The 23848-nt window shown below is 43.3% G+C and overlaps 1 protein-coding gene across 1 annotated transcript in view; it reads left to right on the forward strand.

The window, feature by feature from the left end:
• The window catches only part of Col6a6 (collagen type VI alpha 6 chain), a 90635-nt gene that overhangs the window by 41627 nt on the left and 25160 nt on the right, over positions 1–23848 (forward strand). Inside the window, 8 exon segments of the mRNA XM_051205712.1 lie at positions 3860–3895; positions 4609–4671; positions 6674–6736; positions 10683–10745; positions 14636–14698; positions 15692–15742; positions 18427–18462; positions 19344–19406. Coding sequence (XP_051061669.1) covers positions 3860–3895; positions 4609–4671; positions 6674–6736; positions 10683–10745; positions 14636–14698; positions 15692–15742; positions 18427–18462; positions 19344–19406 — 438 coding nt within the window.

Below are 23848 nucleotides of genomic sequence, written 5' to 3' on the forward strand. Positions count from 1 at the left end.
GCAAGCATGGTTAATCTTTATCAGCAATGAATCAGGTGATTAAGCAATCAAACTACAAAAGGCAAATTGCCGACCCCCTTCCCACCCCCAATTTGAAGAGGAGTTACTCGAGGGGAAAGTGGAATTCTGGCCAACAATTCATGTCTGAAATAAATGAAGCCCACAGTTTCGCTCTAAAGAAAAGTTTAACAATTTGATAGGACAGGCTGGGTGCTGGTGGTGAACACCTTTAATCCCAGTACTAGGAAGCAGAGGCAGGCCGATCTCTGTGAGTTGAGGCCAGCCTGGTCTACAGAGTTAGTTCCAGGACAGGCTCCAAAGCAATACAGAGAAACCGTATCTCGAAAAAGCAAACAACACAAAAACAAAAACAAAACAAAACAAAAAACAAAGGACAAAAACAAAAACAGAATTGACAAGACAATAGAGAGTGAAAGATGCCAACTGGAAACGCTCGGGGAGCAAAGGAAGAGCAGGAAGGAAGTGGATCTACCGGATAGCAGATAGGCTGCCATAGGACTCCCAAGTCCTTATTTTTCCTTTTGAGTGAAATGAGATGGATTCGTTGCATTTTAAAGATTTGTTGTGGTTGTTTTTATGTATGCCAGTGTTCTGTCTGTATGCCTGTGTGCATACAGTACCCACGGAGGTCAGCAGACAGCATCAGATCTCCTAGAACTAGAGTTAGAGATAGTTGTGAGCTGCCATGTGGGTGTTGGGGACTGAACCTGGGTCCTCTGGAAAGTAAGTGATGGAAGAGTGGCCAGTAGTGACCTCTTCTACTTGAAAGGCTGCTGACTGAAAGGGAAGCTGGCCTCTCAGGTGAACAATTATCTATTGTTTACCTCTATTATAGAGGGAGGGCCAGGATACTAGCCTGGACAGGGCGGGAAGACAGCAGCCAGAAAGCATAGCCCAGGGCACTGGTGGGAAGTGGGAGGGATGGTTGTCTCTGAGCCAGACTGTTGAGGATTAGAGTAGATCCTCTGCCAGGGTTAATGAGAAGCAACTGTAGCCTCAACCCAAAACAGCCTTTCATCCAGTTTGATCCAGATCGATTGCTTTGGTCATGCTTTCTCCAGTCAATCTTCCTGGCACCTCTTTACAGGTCTCCCAGAGTGCTCCAAGGCAGCACCATTGGGGATGAGCCTGCCAGTAAGATTCAGGATTCACGGGTGTCTGCCATTAACACCCTGCTTGCTTGCTGGTGACTCTCCATCCGAGACCAGCCATGCCTACTCAGAAAACGGGGTCCTCACAGGTACCCAGAAAGCCAGGCTGGGGGAACCATGGAACTGGGGACTCCATCTTGCATCATTTTCTTCTCGGGTCCCCTGAGAGGACTGTCCTCTTTGGATGTGCCTATGCATGCTTTAAAGAAGAGTCAGGCTGTCTGGGTGTGTGACCAGAACCCAGGCAGTCTTAGAGTGTACCCTTCAATAGTCTGCGGTTTTCTTTCCTATGTAAACCACTGAAGATGTTAGTCAAAGGCTGCAAAATCGTTTGCCCCAACTCCTTGTCTGTGTCTCCTGTTTGCCAAGATCTCTCTCCCACGACTTAAGTCCACAAACATGCTGGGTGACCACTTCTTAGTTTGTTCCTTTCATTTATGTCGCTGTAGATGGAAGTCTGTCTCCTCCATTGGGCCCAAACCCCCATGGCTAGGGAGAGGGGCGAGGTTTTACTCAGGAGGGGGCAGGGACACCAGAGATAACATTTGTGTTACACTGACTCATGTCCTTGAGCGCTTTCAAAATCAGATCTTAAAGTCCTATGGGAGCAGAGCTGGAGAGATGACTCGGGTGGCAATGCGCTTGCAGGACTGGGACAGAGCCCATGCAACAGCCAGGTATGGTGGTGTCTCCCAGCACTGAGAAGGCAGGCTAGCAGATCCTGATACTGGCTGGCAAGTCAGCCTATCCTGGTGAGCTCCAGGCCAAGGGAGAGACCCTGTCTCAAAATACAAGGTAAATGACATCTGAGGAAGGAGACTGGAGATTGTTCTCTGGCCTCCATGTGCATACTCACATGTGCACGCGTAGACATGCAAATGAGCACATACAAAAGGCAAACTTGATGACACAGGAGCAGATGTGGATGCTGCAAACACTGGCAGTGGAGAAACACCCTTCATGTGGAGGTCTGCTTTACAGCCCTTAAAATTGGCCGGTGAATTTCAGTTTTCCTAGAATGCAACGTCCTCCTCCTCTCCTCAGCTGCCACCAGATGTTTTCGCATGAAACTGGCTCCAGCAATGTATGTTAACCACACCACAAACTAAGCAGTGTGGGGCAGACCAGTCCCTCTCAACCCACACTTTTGACTCAATTGTTCTTGTTGCCGTTACCTACTATATGTCCTATTCTTCTGCCTTTACATCTTTACACAGGTTGTGCCTCTGGTGGACAGACTTGTACACATCTCTTGAAACCAATCTCAAAGAAATCTCTTCCTCTGGGGTGGTTTTCTGCATGTGACCAGCTGGATGTGATCTGTCCCTTGAAACTGTCTTCCTGTCCTTAGGCATGTGCTGTCCTCTGCCTTGTAAATTCATGTCGTATTTACCCGCCCCCTCCCCCCAGTACTGAGAGTGAGGTTTTCCTTCGGTCAAGGACTCTGGGCATGTGTCCTGGAGGACTCAAGCATGCACACATGCTTCTTCATTTTGAGGTTCCTATCTCGTTCAAAGGTGGCAGATAGTTTTCAGAATGAACTGATCTACTGGTGGGTTAATTTTTCCCAACGACATGGAATTGAAGTGGATTGAATTGGGACAATTCATTGTGCTAACACAAATTCTTTTTAGACTTTAAAAAGTTGTATATATGTGTGCAGATATTGAGTGTATGTATGTGCAAGCACACGTGTCAGAAACGGATGTTGGATCCCCTGGAATTGGAGTTGCAGCAATTGTGAGCTGCCTGGTGTGGGTGCTAGAAACAGAAATAGGGTCCTCTATGAGAACAGCAAGTGCTCTTGGACACTAAGCCATCTTCCCATCCCTTTGAAAATGACTTTCTCTTCTCTAACAGAGCCCTCGGGCCTTGAAGATGACTCATTCTTGTTTGAAAGAAATAGGACATTTCCCTATGCATATACTTTGGCTGCTTAGATGACAACATATTTGGAAATACACTTAGCAATACTGGGGCTGTTTGAATTTTGGGAATCCTAGGTGTGAGTTTTGCTCTGACCTTACCAAGTCAGACAGGAAAATGTCACTGTAGACTACTGATTGGGAATACTCCTCCAGCCCTGACCTTACAGAGAGTGAGAATTCCCCTTCCCTGTTTAACAGTGTTATTTGGATTGGGTATTTTATTGATACAATGAATCAAGTCCCTTTTGAATATCTGAGATGATTTCTGACAGCTAATCATATTGCTTGGCTCTGTCAGGCTAACTTGGCTCTTTGATTTCCAAGTTTAGAGTATTAATGAAGTTCCTGGAGACGATCCTCAGCTTTAATCCTGGCACCCTGCCCTTTGGCTGGTCCATTCCTGATTCCAGACTTACTTTGTAGTTTTCTTGGGGGGAAAATAAGAAAGAAATAAAATTCAGGTCAGTGTTCCAGCTACTGAGCAGCTCTGATCAAGTTTAGTGGTGGTGGGCTGCTGGCCTGTTCTCTGTGTATCTCTGACTTTTAGCTATGATTTCAGTTTTACCTACATAGAAATTCAGAGTTGGCAACAGCCTGCTTTAAGAATGCACTGAGTAATTGAATGTGTTAAGCACAATGTGGGAGTTATCTATGTCAGTGCTGTGAAGAATAAGTATCTGTTGCCAATTTAAATGATATATATGCAGCATGTTCCCTAAACTAAGGATGTCTATTTCTATTTTTTTTTCTTTATTTTAGGTAGTTCATGGCCGAAGGGGACATACAGGCCCACAGGTCAGTGATAATTTCTTTTTCTTAACTTCAGGTGATAAACCACTCATGTCCAATCAAGAATAAAGTCAGTAATATCTCCTATCTTAAACTTTTGTATTTTGATGACATTGGTTAGAGAACAAATTGTTAGAAAATATTAGCTACAATTTTAAGAATTCCAAATGAAATGAAAGCTGGGATACTTTATTTAAAACTTCCAAAAAAATTTAAAAATGTTTAAATATAAAAACAGAAATGCTGTCTAGTCCAATAGTTCATTTTGTTTGGCTTTTGAATACAAACTCTAGGTAAACTCTTCTTGGACTTGCATTCAGTGATCCTCTCCAACTTACAATTTGTGTGAAAACCCCATATAAAACCAAAGAAGATGACGAAAGCTGAATACAAATGGGAGATTCTGAGTACCCTGAACATGTAAATGGAGAGCTGTGTCCCATTCCTTTTGAGCACCCTGGTGATGCATCCTACACTCTTTAAGAAAGAGAAGCTGTGGCTTAGAGTTTTACAGAACACCCATGCTCCCATCACAAGCACAATGAGGGTTAGTGACAGACCCACTCTGTGTCTCAGTCACACCAGAGTGAAACTCCACAATGCTAAGTATGAAATAAACCTTCAGTTTTTACAAAGACTTCTCATTGCCACTGAAAAAGAAGCTTCTAACCTTGCGTATGAAGAGATAGCATTAATAGCTTTATTCTTTCTCACCACAGGGAAATCCAGGCATTGCAGGCCCAGATGGACTTGAAGGTTCACCGGGACCTAAGGGCCCTCAGGTATACATAGAGAACATATGGGTGCATGCACAAAAAGAGGAGCCTGAGTGTGAGAATCTATAGCCTGGATAGAACCCTTCACGTGCAGAGGCTTGGAAGTGTGTTCCAAGTAAGCAACATCTAGTCTTCACTTGTACAGAACTTTGTCTCTTTTATCAGAGTTCTGTCCCTGTCAAGAGGTGGAATGAGATGAACATGCTAAGCAGCCAGCCCCATGGGTTCAGGATTATTAGGATAATAAAAGAGTCCCTGAGCCAAGGAAAATGTTGAGCCTTGAATTTGGGGATTGTGGTCAATTTAACACAGTAATAGTTCAGTGTTGTATCTCTGGATGCTCAACTCAAGGAAAACTGTGTTGTAAGTGCAGCTGGAGGCTTCAGCGGGGTGATCTGTAGTGTGGCACCCTGCCTGTCCCTTCCAGCTTGCTTCTCTGGAGAGCTGCCTCCAGCGCTTTTTCCTTTACAAGGGACAAGCCATAGTTGGCGCTTTGCTCTGGTCACGTGTGCCAGAGAGGGCAAAGCATAGACAGTAAGGGGGCAAATGCTGAGAAGGAAGAAAGATGTAACTCAGTGGTAGGACGAACTTATAGAAGGAAAGCGATGGAGAGGGAGAGAGGGAAGAGGGGAGGTAGAAATCAGACCACTTAAATAGCATCTTTCCTTTCAAAACTTGGTTTTGAATGTATGAAAAATAGGTGCACTGTTTGGCTTAGGTGAGACAATCATGGGTTCTATCTTTCAAGGTTTTAAAGCAAGTACTTAAAAATAAACGCATTATGTATTGACAGTTTGTGTATGGACATTGGGCAAAATACATCAAAACATCAGAGACATAGTTTGTGACACGTTGCCAAGATTTCAGCGTGGTAACCAGCCTTGCTCTCAGACTGTTCTCTCTCTCCAGCTTGATTGCTTTTATTTGTCATTACATGCCAGCTGAGGAAGGTTCAATTTTCTTTCTTTAGAGTGAGAAATATTTGCCATCGTGATCGTTAGAAAAGCATCTCAATAAATTGACTGCCTTTATTTCATGCTCTGCAAGTCACATCCAGCATTTGTTCTTCAGTTTATGGGCCTTTTTTTTTAATTTATAGCACAAAGTAAAATGGAACAAACTACCAAATACAGCACATGAAGAAATTTTCTCTGCAACCTACAGAAGCCATAGTACACAGGCAATAGACTATTCCAGGAGTAGAAATATCTAAACTTCATCTTGCTATGGAATGTATCTTCCTTATGGCCCATCTTGGTTGTGGTTACTGAATATTAAATGGATCTGAGGTTCTGGTTTCAGATTGACATGATTGAGAAAAACATTTTTTTTTTCACATAAAAAGCTCATGGCTTCTGAGTATGAAGACTGAGGACAATTGGCAATACTGAAAATCTCAGTGTTGGGCTTTTTCCTCCAGGCTCTTGCTCCTTTGACTACATAGGCTCAACCACCTCGATTTCAGGCTGTCCTGTTGTGCTCCCACACAGATAAGGTGGAACTCCAAGCCCTATGCAGTTGGTACAGCATAATTTGGCTCTCTGACCAGTTTCTATGTTACCTTGATGATAGGAGAAGATGTCATTCTGTAAATATGTTTCTCTTGCTGGTTAATGAATAAAGCCCTGTTGGCCAATAGGAAAGCAAGATAGGCGGGAGTAGGAGACGAGGATTCGATTCGGGGAGAGGTTGTAAGAGATTCAACATGTAGGACCAAAAGAACAGAACTCCAGATCCTCTCTTCAGTTAGATAAGACCAAATACTTAGATTGATAGAAATGCGTTAATATTTAAGATGGAGCTAGCCAATAAATGCTAGCAACAGGCCAACAGCTTTATATCTAATAAAACCTCTCTGTGTGTTATTTGGGGCTGGCACGGCTGTGGGACCAGGCTGGCTGGAAAACTGCTCATAATACCTTGACTTAACATTTTATTTTTAATGTGCAAGTTTAGTGTTCAAGGGTTCTTACTAAAGAAGATAATAACTTTGATTCTGTGTATTCAGGGCCCACGAGGAGAGGCTGGTGACAAGGGAGAAAAAGGATTTCTAGGACTGAAAGGCCCCCAGGTACGTAAGGAGAAAGCAAGCGCATCTGGCTTTAACCTTGTCTGTAAGGTCAATGCTTTAATAGTTTTTTCTCTAAAGGTGAATTACTACACACTGCCCTGAAGACAAAGTGTAGTAAGTTTAACTTTTGTGTGAGAAGTGAGAGCTATATGGTACCCTGATTCCCCCTCATCAGACTGTAGTGGAGTCTCTTTAGATAAACCTCCTTGCCTCCACTTCTCATCTGAGGTTAACAATTTCTCCTCTGCGCTATGTCAATATATTATTACATCACTCCCTGCTCACCAGCCACTTGGAGTTGCCTACCCCACCTCCTAGGGGAGATAGAGAGGTAGTATGGTGGTTAAGAGCACTTGCTAATTAATTCTTCCAAAAGACCCATGTTCACAACCTCCTGTAACTCCAACTTCAGGGGATCCAAACCCCTCTCCTGGCACTCATAAGTACCTCCACACATGTGTCATACATGCACATACCCACATATACATAAAGTTTTTTTTTAATTGAATTCTTCTGGGGAGACTAAACCATTTTACCACCTAGAACCCTCCTAAGAACTTAGAATCTCTGTAAGTGAAGATGTGGTGTTGATAGTTCTAAATTCTCCTTCGAGAATGGGAATGACTACCCAATACCCACACTTCCCCTATTTCAAAGTGCTCTAAGCATCCCCAGGAGTGCATGTTAGGATGCAAGTCCTCAGGGAGTCTAGATTGAGACTTGGGATTCTTCATGTTCAATGAGTCCCCAGTTGGTACTGATGCTGCAGGTCTGGACCACACATTGAGTGGCAAGTTCCTGTGTGGTCTGCTCCTTGTCTATGGCTAGCATAGTATATATGTATCTGTGGGTCCTCTTTTTACAGGTTGCCATCCATGTTAGTGTCTTGGCTTATGCTGAATACCCAGAGCTTGGATCCACAATTCCTGGCACAACAGAGCTCAATACATTTGTGTGATGAATCAGGCAGTCAATGAATGAATGAGACCCAGCTGGGACTTTCACCCTCCACTATTAGCAGTATCAAGGGAATGCATTACTTTGCATCCATTAGTTAAACTGGGCAGAGGCCCAGTGTTTAAGTGGCTGTGCCCATCATGAGAATATTTAAGAGGTTATTTGCATAAAGGTGTGTGTCTTGACATACTATTTTAAAGTACATTAATAACTGCTTGTGATGATGTTTGCTCCTGGTTTTGATGAAAGTGCTCTTTCCAAATGCATGAAAACTTCATAATTTCATAGCAGAACTATACTGGTGATAAAACTTCCTGCATCCACACCTTTGAATCCTTCAAAGCTGACTGCCATCACAATGGTGATTTTTATTTTAAAAAATAGTAAGTACAAAGGAAGATGTGTATTGGGCTATTATCTCATCTGTTAATATAAAATATTGCTGTAGATATATAGATAAGTGGATATACAAAGGCCTTGTTATTTCTTTTGCTCTAGGATCCAAAACAGTATCCAAGACTGTTTGTTAGGGGAGTAATTCTTCCATGTGCCCCATGGGACACCTTCACCTATGAGTCCCTTTAATCTCACTTTGGCAAGCTGTGGCACAGTTATAAATCATCCAGCCTTTGGCATTGTCAGTTAGTCCAAGGTACCACGTCTACCTCCGCTTGCATTTGTCTGGCTGGAAAGCCCGCTTTTCTCCCGCTGCCTGGTTTTTATGAAATGCCCTGCTTTTCGGCCAGTTAAAAGGCAGTTTCAAAGACAAGTGGAATTTTCTGTGTTTGGGACATGATGAATGGGATCTCTAGATTGCTGTTTCCAGGGGAAATCCACAAAGACAAACACAGCCAGATGCACAGGAGAGCCTTACACTTTATTGGCTCTACAAACCCATTGCTATAGGTCCTGTTTTGTTTTATGACACAGGAGGAACCCTCCAGTGGAACAGTGTTTTCTAAAAGCAGGATTGAAAGCTTTCCTTGGGACTTTCATCTTGAAAAAGGATGTGATTTGGCTTGATGGCATACTGGAGGCTTATTAAGTTCCACAGTACTCAGTGTTCTGCATAAGCGAAATGTGCTATTTCAACCAATATATGTCTTCGATTAAAAAAAAAATAGTACAAGCTATTCTCCCCAGGAAGACATTTTTGAAATGAATGAAAGATTCTTTTGTGCCTCCTTATGTCCCATCTTTTGCTGCCCTTAAGTCCCTTCTCTAAAATATCCAAACACTAGAAAATACAGTAGAAAACAAGGTCCAAAATACTAATTTTACTTGGAGCTGCAACTGTTCTTTGAATATATGTTCTTAGTTAAATAACACTAGTAGCATGCATACCAACAAGGTTAGGCCAAGCACTGGGGTTCTTCTCTGTAGGACTAGCGCTCAGGAGGAGGTGGGGTGAACCCACCAGGCTCTATTGGATGGTTTCACACTCGTGGTCGCTCTGATGGCCCGGGTTAAACTCGGTGAGTCACAAAACATAAAGGGAGTAAGGGAAAGGGCCCGTGAGGAGCAGGAGTTGATGGGGCAGGGAGGGAACAGTAAGAGGGGTAGGGATGATGAGAATAATCAGACGACATTCTACACATGTATGAAGTTGACAAAGACCAAAAAAATATGCAAATAAATATTTATTTAAGAGAAGTAGAGGTAGGAGGACTAGGAGTTTACACCTTAGCTACATGAAACTTTGTTTCAAAAAAATTGGAGGGAGTAGAGTCATGGGAGGAGGGGATAGAATTGTTCCATGCAAATGTGGAAAACACTACAGGATTTCTGTTGTCTTCACAGATAATGGTATAGTAGTCATAGACATCGAATCTGGAGCCAGGCTGCCCTATAGCTTTATATCCTGTCTGTGTGACATTGAACAATTTACTTAATAATGGATATATCTTCTGCAAAAGAATAGTAATAGTAGCTACCTCATTGGATGTTGTGAAAATCAAATGGTTTGACAGATGTAAATGCTTGCAACCATTACTTGCATAAGGGCTGTATAGATACTTTTATTACTATAATATTGTGCCTACATCACCTATTGTGCCTAATTGAACAGATGTAGTTTTATATTTTTATTTGTTGGTGTGAGAGTACACACGTATGTACACACCACAGTCCACATGTAAAAGTCAGAGAGCCAATTAGAGGAACTAGTTCCCTTGTACCATATGCATTCCAGGAATTGAACTTGGGTCCTTTGGCTTGGTGGCAAGCACCATTACCTACTGAATCACCTCCCAAACCCCCAAAGAGGTAGCCGATGGCATGAAATGTGGTTCATATTTTGAGGGAAACTCTGCTAGGTATAGAACAATATGTAATTCATGTTGTAATTGCCGGGTTTTACCATCCTGAAAGACTTAGGTTTCATGGCCCATGGACTCCTCCCTTTTACCAATTTGACAAGCATTTACAATACGTGCTGCTTAGTGGAAGGCCCTGTTCCAGGAACCAAAGGTGGCAACCTCTCTTTTCTAAGCCTCTGAAAACCATTTCAGAATCTTTATTCTGTGTGCCCTGGACGCAATTTTGTCGCAAGGCGGGTTGGTTTTCGTGATACTTTTTGAGCTTTCTAATGCACATTTCACAGTTTGCAAATGAGGATAAATTATACCTTTAAAAAACAAACAAACAAAAAATAGTCTTGTTGAAAGCCTTCTTTGAAGGCTAATGTCTTTTGGAAAAATGTTAGATGCTTCACCAACATCTGTTCCCTGAGACAAACAGTGGGAATCTAGACACTGCTTGGACACAGAGACGAGGAAGTGTAATCGCTTAGGCCACATCTGGCCTGGGTTACTTTATTAATTTTCTTTTATTTACTAGTCTTTATTTGACAGCCACAGTATTTTTTTTTCCAGAGCAGGGTCGGCTCAGTCTGTTCTCCCATCTGTACTTCATTTTCTGTAGAAGACACACGTGTTGAGGAAAAGCTGCGTTTTGTCTCCCTGTATCTGCCACCCTTGTTTCATTCCAGGGGCCTCCAGGACCCGGAGGACAAGCGGGGAATCAAGGCCGGTTGGGAAGCCAAGGAAGTAAAGTAGGTCACATTCTTTAATACAGCCCCTGCAATGTTGGAGTTTGTGCTACCCGAGAGAGCTGTGGCTGGCTGGATGAGCCAGAGCCCTTTCAACACAAAGGAAAACACATCTTGTTGCCCCTAAGCTCTGGCTTGATTCTTGGAGAGCCAAAAGTCTCAAAGGACCTGGGTGTGGACCAGGATGAGGTCAGGGGCTCCAACTCAGCATAATTGCACGAGGGGCTACACCCCATCCCACTAAGGGCTCTCAGGAGAGGAAGGCTGCTCTGGCAAGGACTTCCTTCCCTCTCCATCCTCTCTGCACAATTCCTTCCTTCCTTCCTTCCTTCCTTCCTTCCTTCCTCCCCTCCTTTCTCTCTCTCTTTCTCTCTCTCCTTCTTTCTCATGTGAACCTTTGCTAAGGACCTTGGAAGGCTCAGGCCTGTGTTGTGCTAGAAAGTTGGGGACAGGAAAGCAGGGTTCTTTGTCTTACCAGTGCATCTGCAGTACTTAAAACAGTGCCTGGCCTGGAACAAGAACCCAGGATTTATGAATGAATGCAATTCTAGGACATGAAATCCAGACCAAAGAATTTAGAACATCTGGAAGACAGCAATCTCTGGCATAAGGAAGATAGGGCAAAGAGGATGAAATTGAGGTTCAAATAAAGTAATTATGAGTATTTGTGTGCCGGAAAAGGAGACATCAAAGAAGGTGTGAGCTTTGAGAGGCCTTTAGAAGATAAACACTTTGAAGAAGCAGACAGGGAAAATGGGAAGGGGGGATTAGGAATAGGCTTAGGGCATCCTAGGAGGAATTATTTGAAGAATAATTATTTGCATGAAAAATTCCCTGTCTGGCAGGCACATGAAGAGCAAGGTAGTCTGTGGTAGAATCGTCAGCCACTGGTACAGCATTGTCTACTTGTTTTGAAGGGGTTGTATAGACACAGCCAGACCCTTGGGAGGTATTAAGTGGACAGCCTAGTGTAGACTGTTAGGGGGTTTTCTTTTTTTTTTTGTTTTTTGAAGGCCAAGAGCTTTGGAAACAAAGAGACTAGTTGGTCGCTATCATTGTCTCCAAGACCAGCAGTGACTGGAGGATTTGACAGGATGAAAACGTAAAGGATGATGGTTCCATACAGCTCTCCTTGGAGAGAACTGGGGCTTGGAAGATCCAGGGATTCCAGTGTACCTGGTGACCCCATCACACATGCAGAAGGCTGTGAGGAAGGGCAAGGGGAAGGGACCAGGGGCAAGGTCTGCTCGGGGTGTAGGCTTGTGAATCATACAGATGCACGCCTTGTCCAAGCAGAGACGGGGATGCAGAGCAGCTGCCTACGCAGTCAAGGGGTTCCTCCTTTAAAGGGGAGAACAGGATATCTCTGCTCCTGCTTGAGCCTGCCATTGTCTAGAAAAGCTTGGAGTGTGTTTTCAGTGGAAGGGGAGACTGCAGTGTGTTAACGAGTGAAGAAAAGGGGGAGGGGGGATGAAAGTGTGAGGCAGACCGGAAAAGCTCTCCTTAGAGTGGAGGAATGTCTTGCTAGAGTGGATTTGAGGCATCGCCTTGGCCTTTGTATGAGAGAGGTGCCAGGGAGGACCTGTGATGGAGGAGAATGGGGGGTCAATGGGAAGACTGGCTTGCATAATAAATACGAGGGTGACCAGCACAAGCATCTTCAGAAGGAGGGGGCTCTGGGGCATGTGGTGTGGCAAGAATGGTCAGAAAGTGAGTTTGAAAGAGGAACCAGTGTCCTGGAAAGAGGAAAGCGTGTCCTGGGGTACGCTGTAAAGGAAGTGGTGCCATTGGTAAGAATAAAATTTTTCTCCAGATGAAGAAGTAAGTGTAAGTGTGTGCAAGTATGTGCGTGCATCTGTGTGTGTGTGTCTGTGCGTGTGTGCGTGTGTGTGCGTGTGCATGTGTATGTGTGTGCATGTGCGTGTGTGTGCATGTGTGCTTGTATGTGCACGTGTGCATGTGCGTTTGCGTGTGCGTGTGTGTGTTTTCATGGATGTGTCCATAATGAGTATGAAATGAAGGTACTATGTAGGGAATGATAGAAGGGACCAAAAGAGGGGTATAGAGATGGATAGAATTCAGAGCTAGGTGAGAGTAAGGGGAGAGATATATAGGCAGGAAGCCATTAACAACAGGAACTTTAAAGTAGAGTAGCTAAAATGAGGGGCAGGGCAATGGCCCAGTGTAAACTGAAACCCCAGATTAACTGATTCCATGTATCACTATTGACTAGGATAAACACTTACCCAGGCTATACTCCATATATTTAAATTTAGCAATCCCATGCTTCTTGTCTGGCTCTACCAGCAACTGAGTAACCAATTACTGTCCCTGGGAAATCCATCTGACTTCCTGCTTTCCTGCCTTAAAGTGGATGTTCTTAAACTACAGTCATCTGGGAAGCATTGAGCACATATTGTTGACTCTAGTACAAGATTCGTTCAAAGGGGGCTGGAAACTGGCTTTTGTGCATAAGTCCTGGATGATTGTGGGAGGACAGGTGGTCCCCAAAACACTCGGAGAAAGTGAATCCTGGGAATGATGGCCTCCATCATCCCCTTCTGTATCACCCCCATACTTCAGAGCATCCATGCAGTTTCCACACACTCTGTGGGACCTTTCTTCAGAACATCAATTCACAGTTCTCACACTCGCTGTGGGACCTTTCTCTTCAGAATGACTTAACCACCAACCTTAACACAGAGGAAGCTTGACCAATATGACATCAACCAGGTCTGCAGCCAAGCAAGTAAAGCCACGCTGCTTGCTTTACCCTTGGTAAGATGCAACAAGAATGGCACTGTACCCATATGGCCTCCTTCCTCAAAGCCCATAGACCCAGTCTAATCAAAATTAAACATCAGACAACTTCTTAATTGGGAGCCATCCCACGAAATATCTGACTGATGCTTCTCAAGGCTGTCAAAGTCATTCAAAAACAAAAGTCTGTTAAACTGTCCCAGTCTGGAATAATCCATGGAGACCTCACATTTGAGAAACTCCTGGGGGACCTGGAGCTGAGAACAAATACTAGATAAAAACTAGGGACAAAGGATGGGTTTTGATGAATACAGCGAATCAGTATTGGTTGTTCATTGTGCCAAGTGTGGATGTGTGTGCCAAGTGGATCTAACAGGTCAGCAATGGGGAAAGCTCATGTATGGGGTGCTGAGGACTCTATCTCTCCGTGAAACCATCCTGAACATCTCAAACTGCTCTAAATTAAATGTTATATTTTCTTTAAAAGGGAGCTCATCATCCTCCATAACCCCATGTACATTTCCCCAGGTAGCTGAGGTTTCCCCAAGACCCTACTGTGATTGGTTCATAAGCCTTGGTAGATGCTCTGCACATCAGAGATTATCTTTTGACTGTTTATACTCAGGTCTGTAGGCTAAGAAACCTGCTATCCTCACAGCTGAGTGAATTGCACTGGTCATCATGGAAAACAATTTTGCTCACTTATTTTTTTAACAGTAGAGAGTCCTCCCTGGATCATGATGGGGGCCATTTTCATGGCACCAAGTGGCTCAGATGGTGAACCACACTCAACAATAAACCAGACTTTCTGAGACCTCGATGATGAATGGCGGAGACCTGCTTGGCCAACCACAGCCATTCCTTACATGTCATTTGTACAGTGTGCAAGCCTGAATACAAACCCATTGCTGTGACACATGGAACTTAAGCAGTGTCTAGTCCATAGTCTCTGATTTGCCATTGTACAAACAACCTAATGAAAGGGAGTGTGGTGGTTTATACCTGTGACCCTAGAGCACTGAAGGGCTGGGGTAGGACTGCCACAGATTCAAAGCCAGCCTGGGACTCAGAATGAGATCCTGTCTTGAGCAGTACAACTGAGTTCGAACCCGTTCCATTTTTCTATTGAACAGGGCGATCCTGGAGACCTAGGGGTAAAGGGAGCTGCCGGCCTTCCGGGTCCTCGGGGCCTGCATGTGAGTTTGTTTCTCTACTTTTGACAAGGTCTTTGGGACTTTTACTTCAGTAGTGAGTTAGTTACTTGTCTAAAATGTAACTCGAAGGAAGGGTTTCTTTTAGCTTAGAATTCTAAGGGGCTCGATCCATCAATTCATCGTGGCCTGGAGGGCAAATAGGCCACCAGCATGGGCCCCTGGTCACATGACTTCTACGGCCAGGAAGTGGAGAATGAGCAGGAAGTGGGCAGAATTTTAAAAGCCTCAAGGTCTGTTCCTAATGGTGACTTCCTCCAACGCTTCACTCCCCCACCCCACCCCCCGAAGGATTCTACCACCAGCTGGAGACCAAGTGTTCAAACACATGACCTGCTGAGAGCAAAATTCACACCACAGCAAAAAGATGTTTATGCCTATCTCTGAGGGATGCTCAGAAGATCTTTAAGGACACTGTCTCAGTCTAGCCTTATAGTGTCCTAGCTGTAACCAACTGGGACATCACAGTCATTTCTGATTGGCTAGCTTTCCCAAGGCAGCAGCTGTCATGGAGCAGATGCTTTTGAGATAAGATGGTAAAACAGACTAAGCTTTCTATGTAGCATCCTCCCGTGACCTCTTCTGACCTTTTGTCTGCAGGACCTCTTTATCAGAAACAATTTCCAACCTTCCCCCATTGCCCAGGGCTTCTACGAGCAATGGACAGTAGCCACTGTGTGGGCAAATAGATGGGAGCTCAAATATTAACGTACAGAAGCTCTGCAAAGAGTTGGGTAATAATGTTGCTTATGAAAGATTACAGGATGCCCAGCTTATTCTCTTAATATTCACAACTACATCATGAGTAGCTGCAATTGTTAATTATATTGTCCAGTATCTTTTAGCACCATCACTAGAGGACTCTGCTTCATAGTTGTCCCTAATGAAACCCAAAAAACTCTATCAGTCATGTCCTCCTGTAAATAGTCTACCTATATTTCTAGTCTGGATATGTGTGATTAGTTGCTTTGCTTACAGGGTGATGATGGCAGCCCGGGATATGGTAGCATTGGCCGCAAAGGGACAAAGGTAAGTTATACCCACTGATGTTTGACCTATTCCATGAGCTTTTGGTTGCTTGTTTGGCTTGCCATGGTTGAGACAAAAGGCAATATATAATTAGTCTGGTACAATTGAAAAGCTACTTTGATAGTTCACTTATTGATGTCCTATGGACATTATGGTGGAGAATCATGCCATGGTTCTAGGGGCAGGAGAAAATTGAAAGTTGAAAACAAATCATTTGTGTTTTCCTGTGAACATGAACTAGCTGATAATCTTGGCAGTTCTGTGTGTGGCTTTACTGAGGAGCCATTTACATTTCATCTTCCTATTGTTATGATTGCTTCAACTGTCAGTGAGAAATTTTGCAGCATTTTCTTAATGCATTTGCCCAAACAGTAACTTTAAAAATGATTATGTTGTTACTGAATATGTACATGCCTAAAAGTAAGGAAGTTGATTAAAGCCGGTGATTTTGACATGCTAATAATAACCACTTTAAAAATACATTCAAAAGTGTTTGGGAGTGGCTCAGTAAATGATGCACTTGGCCTTGCAGGCAGAAGTCCCTGAATTCAGTCCCTAGGAGCTGAGTAAACAGCTGGTGTGGTAGTGGACACTTGTAATCCCAGTGGTGATGGGAGGCAGACAGGTGGACCTCTGGAGCTTGCTGGCCAGTTAGTCTGACCTACTTTGTAAAGTTCAAGGCCAGTGATTGACCCTGTCTCAAAATAAAGGCATAAGGCACCTGAGACCACTGCCCAAGGTTCTCCTCTACCCTTGTCTACATGCCCAAACATACATGCTCAGACCCCCATGCTAATACATGTGTACACATATAATCATTGTGAAAAATAGCCAATTATTACTACAAAGCACAGAAAATGTGAAGATAACTTTTCTGAAACGAAAATGTTAGAGATCCAGATAAAGATCTGAGAGAAATGAAGTCGTCAGTAGAGGAATAGTCTAAAATAGCAGAGAGGAGCTCAGTTTACTGCTAGTGGAACCCACAGGGGATGGCCCAAGATGGTGTTGGGAGGGAGAGACACATCTGCTAATGGTCCTAGGAAATTAAAACTGAAAAAAGTGAGGGGGTTCAGTAATGTTCATTAGAATAATTGAAAACATTAGTGTCCCACAGAGAGGGACATATTTACTGGCCCGAGTCGTTGAACATTAGACTCTCTATAAAATGAATACATATGAAGTTTATTATAAAAGTGTGTGAACATGGGGAATCACGCATGCCCATGTATGTGAATGTGGGGGTCAGAGGTTAAAGGGGTGGGGTGGCGTGAACCTCCCTCTATCTTGCTCCACCTCGTGTCTTGAGACAGGGTCTCTCTCACTGAGCATGGAGCTCTCTGATAGGCTGAGCTGACCATTGGTCCCCTGGGGCACCCTGCCTCTGTCCACCAGTGCCAGGGTGCCAGGGGTCAGAGTCCCCTGCTTGCAGCCTCTGTTTAAAATGTGTACACAGAACCTTGAAGTCAAGTCTCACATACTTCTCATATACTGAGAAGAACACCTATCTTGAGCATGCCTTAAATGCAATTTTAAAAGCTGGAAAGGATATATAACCACTCCAGGTAGGAAAGACTACAGTGGTTTTTCTTTTTGCCTTTTGAATTTCATATGTGTAAGGATTTTTTTGTTTTTTTTTTTTTTACATCAAAAACAAAGCTTTGGGTTTTTTTGTTGTTTTTGTTTTGTTTTGGTTTTGTTTTTTGGTAGGTTAGTGGTAATTAGAAGTTGGTAAGTGGGGAAGAACATGGGGGGATTATTGGTGCTCTCTGTATGTGTAAATTCAAGTCACCCCCTTATCACACTGGTAATAATAGGTGTTCATCAAAAGCTTTAACAAATGCTAAAATATAAGATAAAATTTAGGGGCTGAGGGATAGCTCTGTGGGTAAGAGTGCTTTCCATGAAAGCTAGAAGACCTAAGTTCAAATCCTAGTACCCATGGAAATGCCCACCATGGTTGTGATACTTTTCACCCCAGTATGGCAGGGTTGGGTAGAGATGGCTGGGTCCTGGGAGCTTTCTAGCCAGCCTAGCCAAAACGGTGAGTTCCAGGTTCAATGAGGGACCCAGTCTCAAAACTAAGATGGCAAGAGTGACAGAGGAAGACACACACATGATGTCCTCCTCTAGACTGGCATACCCATGAGTGTGCATCCCTTCATACACACATGCACGTACAAAAGAGAAGAAACTTCATTTTAGGTAGAATACACACTTCTCATTAGATGAGGGTAGGAAAACTCTTCAACAAGTCTTTGGCCAAAGTAAGGCAAGCAGAGGACCTTAAGATGAACGATCAGGTCTGGACTGTTGACTCCCTGACCCTCTCCATTGAACCCGACTTGAGAAAGGTTACTCATCACTTGGGGACACAAGGCCAAGCAAGCCCCTCTTCTGTTGCATACCCTTGGAAAAGACTCGGGCCGTTTGGAATCTCCAGATCTTTCTCCTCAAACACTTTCTGCCTCTCCTCTTTGACTGTCATCTTGCTTATGTGAGCCATGAGTAACTGAATTTAGAAATTGGAAGTTTTTTTCTCCTGTGGTGCTGCCTAGTTTCCAGTGGGCCCATCCCTTCCTTGACGCACAGGCATATAAACAAGAAGGTGGTAGAATTAAAGTCAGTATAAATCTACTTGGGCCAAGGGTGTCTGTACTGATTCCCTCTGTTGTTGATTGCAGGGGCAAGAAGGATTCCCTGGAGAAAGTGGACCAAAGGTATATGCACTTCACAGACCAGAGCCGGGGACTGTATCTTGGGACAGTTAATGAGAAATAAATATACTACTGCAGGGTGGGGTAGCATAGGGAAGAGACATGTCTCTCCCATGAAGTTTTTTAATATGATCTGATTGATTAGGAATATAAGAACTTTAAAAATATTCAACTTCAAGTGTTTTTTTTTTTTTTTTTTTTTTAATTTATAGGTAAAGAGAGAAAGGTAATCCTTTCTGAAAGTTTTTCCTCAAATATTTTCCTTCCTTTATTCATTGTTTAAGCAGTGGTTCTCAACCTTCCTAGTGCTGTGTGACCCTTTAACGCAGCTCCTCATGTTGTAGTGACCCCAACTACGACATTATTTTCATTGTTTCTTCATAACTCTTACGAATTGTAAATATCTGTGTTTTCTAATGGTCTTAGGCCATCTCTGTGAAAGGGTTGTTCAACCTCCAAAGGGGTCTGGGCACACAGGTTGGGAACCACTGGCTTAAAAGGAAAGAAAAATGCAGAGAAATAAACCAGATGATGAGATGTTGCCTGGCTTGAGTTTTCCCAGTGTGTTTATAAAAACCATTGTCATATGACAAGCCAGCAATGATAACCTCCACCTCAGGGCTTTCAGTTCCTCTTGAAGATTTTACTGAACTCTGTAAATGTCAGGCCCTGCAGTAAAGTCAGAAGACCAAACAAAAGGAGGTCTTGGTTCTCTAAGGACCTGAGTTCTGGTCTGGGAAACTGAACCGTGAGCCAGTGATGACACAGTGTGCAATGGAGACAGCCACACAAGGCAAGATGTACATGACTTTACAAACACAGTTAAGCCTCTGTAACGTGTATTTGATTTCACTACTAATTCTTACTTTAATATATTTATTTAGGGTGAAACTGGGGATCCTGGGGATCCAGGAGAGGCTGGTCCCAAGGGAGCCAGAGGCAAAATGGTAAGTATCCAGAGGATAACTTCCTCTAGTGTGTGTAGCTATGTCAGGGGCAAGAGAAGAGAGAGAGATTGATTATGTTCACATGTGTATGAGTGTGTGTATGTATGCATGCATGCCAGGTGCATGTTTGTGCATGTGTGCATATAGAGACCAGATCCCGATGTTAGATGTCTTTTTTAATCATGTGCCTTCTTTTTCTTTCAATATATATTTTACAAAACCATTGTAAGTATGTGCATTTATGTGCATGTATCTAAGCATATCCATGCATATCTGTTGCCTACGGAGACCAGAAGTGGGCATCAGAGCTCCTGGAACTAGAATTGCACGAGGTTGTGAGCTGCCATGTGGGTGCTCAGGAACCAAGTGCTCTCCATTGTTGAGCCATCTCTCTCTCTCTCTCATCTTATTGTTTAGACGGGTCTCTCACTGAACCTGACACTTAACCAATTCATCTAGACTGGATGGCCAGCAAGCCCTGGGTAGCCTGCCTCTGCCTCCTTGGTTCTGAAGTTATAGATGTGGATCACTGTACATAGCTTTTATATGGTGTTAGGAGTTCAGTCTGGTCCTCATCTTGCAGACCAAGCATGTCATCAACTGAGCCATCTCTTCCCCTCTACGTACTTTTGCAGATCCTCATTCATGTTAACAGTCATTAGCATTGTTACCTATTCTTAAAACCAAAACAAAACAAATTAGAAAATGTGTGCACTTTGGGTTAAGGTCTACTTGTGGAATGAAAAGTAGACCCAGCACTCATCTCCCAGTGCCACCAAGAAGGCAATGAACTGTTTCAGTGACCAAGTTTGCCCATGCTGTGGCCAGTGTATCATTCTTAACCATGGAAATAAGATGTTTTAAAGGAATTTTTGTGATCCAAAGCAGGTTCTCATACTGAAAAAATGATTGGTTTAATCCAATCTTTATGGCAGACTTGGTGAAAACTAATACTCATTTGCATCTTGCTTTTATTATCAAAGCTTTTATTGAACTGCTTTTAATAAGGTGTCTATTAAAAGGCCATCTCCTCGATTACTGGGTGTTTCCTGCATTTTGTGAGATTTCTGGGTGCCAAACCAAGTATGTCTTTATATGTTTATGGGAGAGTTGAGTATTGCCTAAAGCTCTGTGTCAGTTAAACACAACTCTTCAGCAGTGTCATAGGAGTCTGCTCGCCCTCAGGTTACAGATGGTTAGAAATGTAGATGGTAGCGTGTGCCTTTTATCAGTATTAGGAAGACATGGACAGAAGTATCTCTTGTTCAAGGCTATCCTGGGCTACATAGTGAGCCCACATCTCCAGAGTATGAAGAGGAACTAGAAAAAAGGATAGAACACTTGACTTAATTGACTTTAGATTTGTTTCATTGAGATTTTATTGTGATGACTTCGACCTCTTTCATTGTTTTATTACAAAACAAAACTTGGGAGTTAAATATTAAGGAATTAAACCTGAGAGGTCCACGGAACAACAGAGAAACGATCACCTGCTCTCTTCTCCATCTTCCCTGATTGAAAAGGCCCACACATCTTCCTTACCCCTCCTTATTCCTCCTGTGTGTCCCTCTAACTTCCTCCGAGTCAGTCAGAAAACTCTATGGTCTGTTCCTACCAGCTGAATGTGGTCTCTGCCCTCAAACCAACCTGACTCCATTGACGGTCTCTGAGTGGCAACACAAACAAATCTCCTGCAACAAACTGTCTGAGTCTTTGCCTCTTTCTAAACAATCTCTATTGGAAAAACAAAACAAAACTTGTCTATGACTTTGTTTATGAGCAAGGTCTTAGAAAAACCCTGATACCAAAACACATACATAAGATAGTTTACTGGTTTGTCTCCATAGTAAATTTTACTGGGAGCTTGCTTTTCTATAATTGGAACGTTATGTATGTGGATCATGTTTGGAGGTTTTAAGGCTTCAAAACAAGGAGTGCCCTCTTCTCCCCTGCTGCTCTGGAGGGGTGGGGGTGGGGGGCTGCTTCCTGCTATAATTCTTTTCCTTGTATGTGTTTTCAGATGACAATTCTTTATTACTCTGCCCTCTGCAGTGATGAAGATGAATATAATTAGGAAAGTAATTGGAAAAGACTTTCAAATTAATCCAGATGTCATCTGCATCGAAACATCTCTGGATCATTTCCCTTGGCTTATTAACGGAGTGGTTTAGCCTTCAACACCAGCAGCATACCAACAAGTTCAGCCATTTGTTGGGAACCCTCCCTATGATGGCACAGTCATGGGTTTTAGTGCATTTAACTGATGGGAGACGTGCAGGCTGGGGGTCTTGGCCTCTGGAGATGTTTCTTTTGGTTCCTTCTTTGTTCTCCATGTGGAACTACTATAGCTTACTAGTTTTTCCCTCTCTGGCTGCTTCCTCCCTTCCCCTTGACCTGAGTAATATTTGGATTTGAAATTGGAGTTTAAACATTGAAAATGTCCAGGTTTTCTCCTGGAACAGCAAATGTTTTCTCTGGAAAGATTTAGCCTTAAATTATGAATGTCTTTTCAGGTCTCTTGGAATTATTCTTAGTTTGAGTTCACCAAATCTTCCCCTTGATGCTTTTCTTAAAAAAAAAAATCTATAAACCTGTTTCAGTTGTACATATATGTATTATGCATGTATGTGTACTGAATACAAAAACGATATCTTAAAAAAAAAAAAATCTCCAAGCAGGTTTCAAGCAGGGCTCTTGGACCTGGGCGCACTCACCATCTGGGGCTGGAGAACCTTCACTGGGGAGGCTGCCCCTGGGCGGTGGGTGTGGGCTGTTCAACTGTAATCCTGGAGACTTCCACTGGACTCTAGCCATCACCCTCCTTCCCTAGTTGGAGCAACCAGCTATGTCTCCAGAAACTGTCATCGTCATGTGAGGTGGCAAACCCTTTCCTGATGGACACTCTTGCTTAGAGTCAGACATCTTAAGTTTCCTTACTTTAAAAAATTAAAGAGAGGCGATCCCAGATTGTGACCAAGGCTCCTGTCAATGGTGGAGTGCTTGTCTGATGGACCCAAGGCCCTCACCTCACCCCACCCCCCAGCACAAGAGAAAATGGCTGCCCTACCCTCTCTCTACCTCCTCCCATTTCTTTGTCTCCAAAAAAAAAAAAATGGCTTTCATCTCAAGTGATTGTTTTGGAGTTGGCAGTCTTTTTGCGTTCCTGCTTTTTGATGTTTGAGTTGTAGGTGATATGAATTTATTTCCTACTATAAAGTTGGGGGTTTCCCTCTATTAACCTGACATTGTTCTGTATGCTCTGGGAAGACATTTGCACATGCAGCAGACACATATGTGTAGCCAGAGCTGGTTTCCCTGTCACTTGCAGCCCTGAACTTCGCTCTGAGTTCCCCTCCACCCCAACAGTGTCAGATCTCCATTCCCCTACTTCCATACCCTCCTGGATTTCCCATCATGGAAAACTCTGCCAGGAACCTTGGATTCATTACTCTTCTTATCACTGTGGAGAATAAAGGTTTCTTTTGGCTCCCAGTATCAGAGGATTCAGTCTGTGGTTGTTTGGTTCAGTTTGAGGACTCATGGGTAGAACACAGTAGTGTTGGGGAGCATAGGAAAAGGGAGCCGACTGGGGACCCAATCTCAGCTTTAAGGCCTATCTTTTCATGACTTTCTTCCTCCAGCCAAGCTTCTTAAAATTTCCAAAACCTCCCCAAATAGGGCCAACATCTGGACACCAAGAATTCCCAACATAAGCTGAGCAAGGGCCATTTCATGTGCAAATCAGACAAGCTGCTAAGAGGAGGTGACTGACAGGAACATTTGATGATACAACCAGCATCCAAGAATGACTTTTATTACCCCCAGATGTGCCGATACTTTGGCTAGTGTACAGCTCTGGGCTTGGAATTGCTTCCTTGGAATTTTGAAGGCAATTATGTTTTCTGTTATTTCTGGCTTCGTGTGTTGCTTTGGGAAGTCCAAGGCCATTGAGATTCCTATAAGGCAGTTTTTCTCTCTGGAACTTAATCGGATCGCCTGTCAGTCACTAGTGTTTTGATCTGCCATGGGTTTTGTGATCTGGCACCTGGTCCATTTTTATCCATTTTCCTGAGCATTAAGCAGGCCCTAGAAATGTGTGCCCTTTGGTTCTAGGAAATGCTTATTTTTTTGACTTGTGTCCCCTGACTCCAGTGTTCTCTATTCTGTTCTTGAAATACTTATCATTCAGTAAGATAACATAGTCTTTGAGTTTACTTCCTCCTGTATTTATTTTGCCTATTTTCTCCTTGATGCTCTCTCTCCTTTCTGAGAAGGTTTGTTGGTTTTATTTTTAACATATATCCCATACTTTACCTTTAAAAAAATCATTGCTAAGGTTGGACTGTTCCTTTTATGTAGTATACTATTCTTGTTTCATGATTGAAGCATTTTTTCTTCTCTCTGAGGTAATAACTGAGTATTTTTAGGTCCGCTTTTCTCTA

Source organism: Phodopus roborovskii, unplaced genomic scaffold (assembly GCF_943737965.1).
Source record: "Phodopus roborovskii unplaced genomic scaffold, PHOROB, whole genome shotgun sequence".
NCBI classification, from domain to species: Eukaryota; Metazoa; Chordata; class Mammalia; order Rodentia; family Cricetidae; genus Phodopus; species Phodopus roborovskii.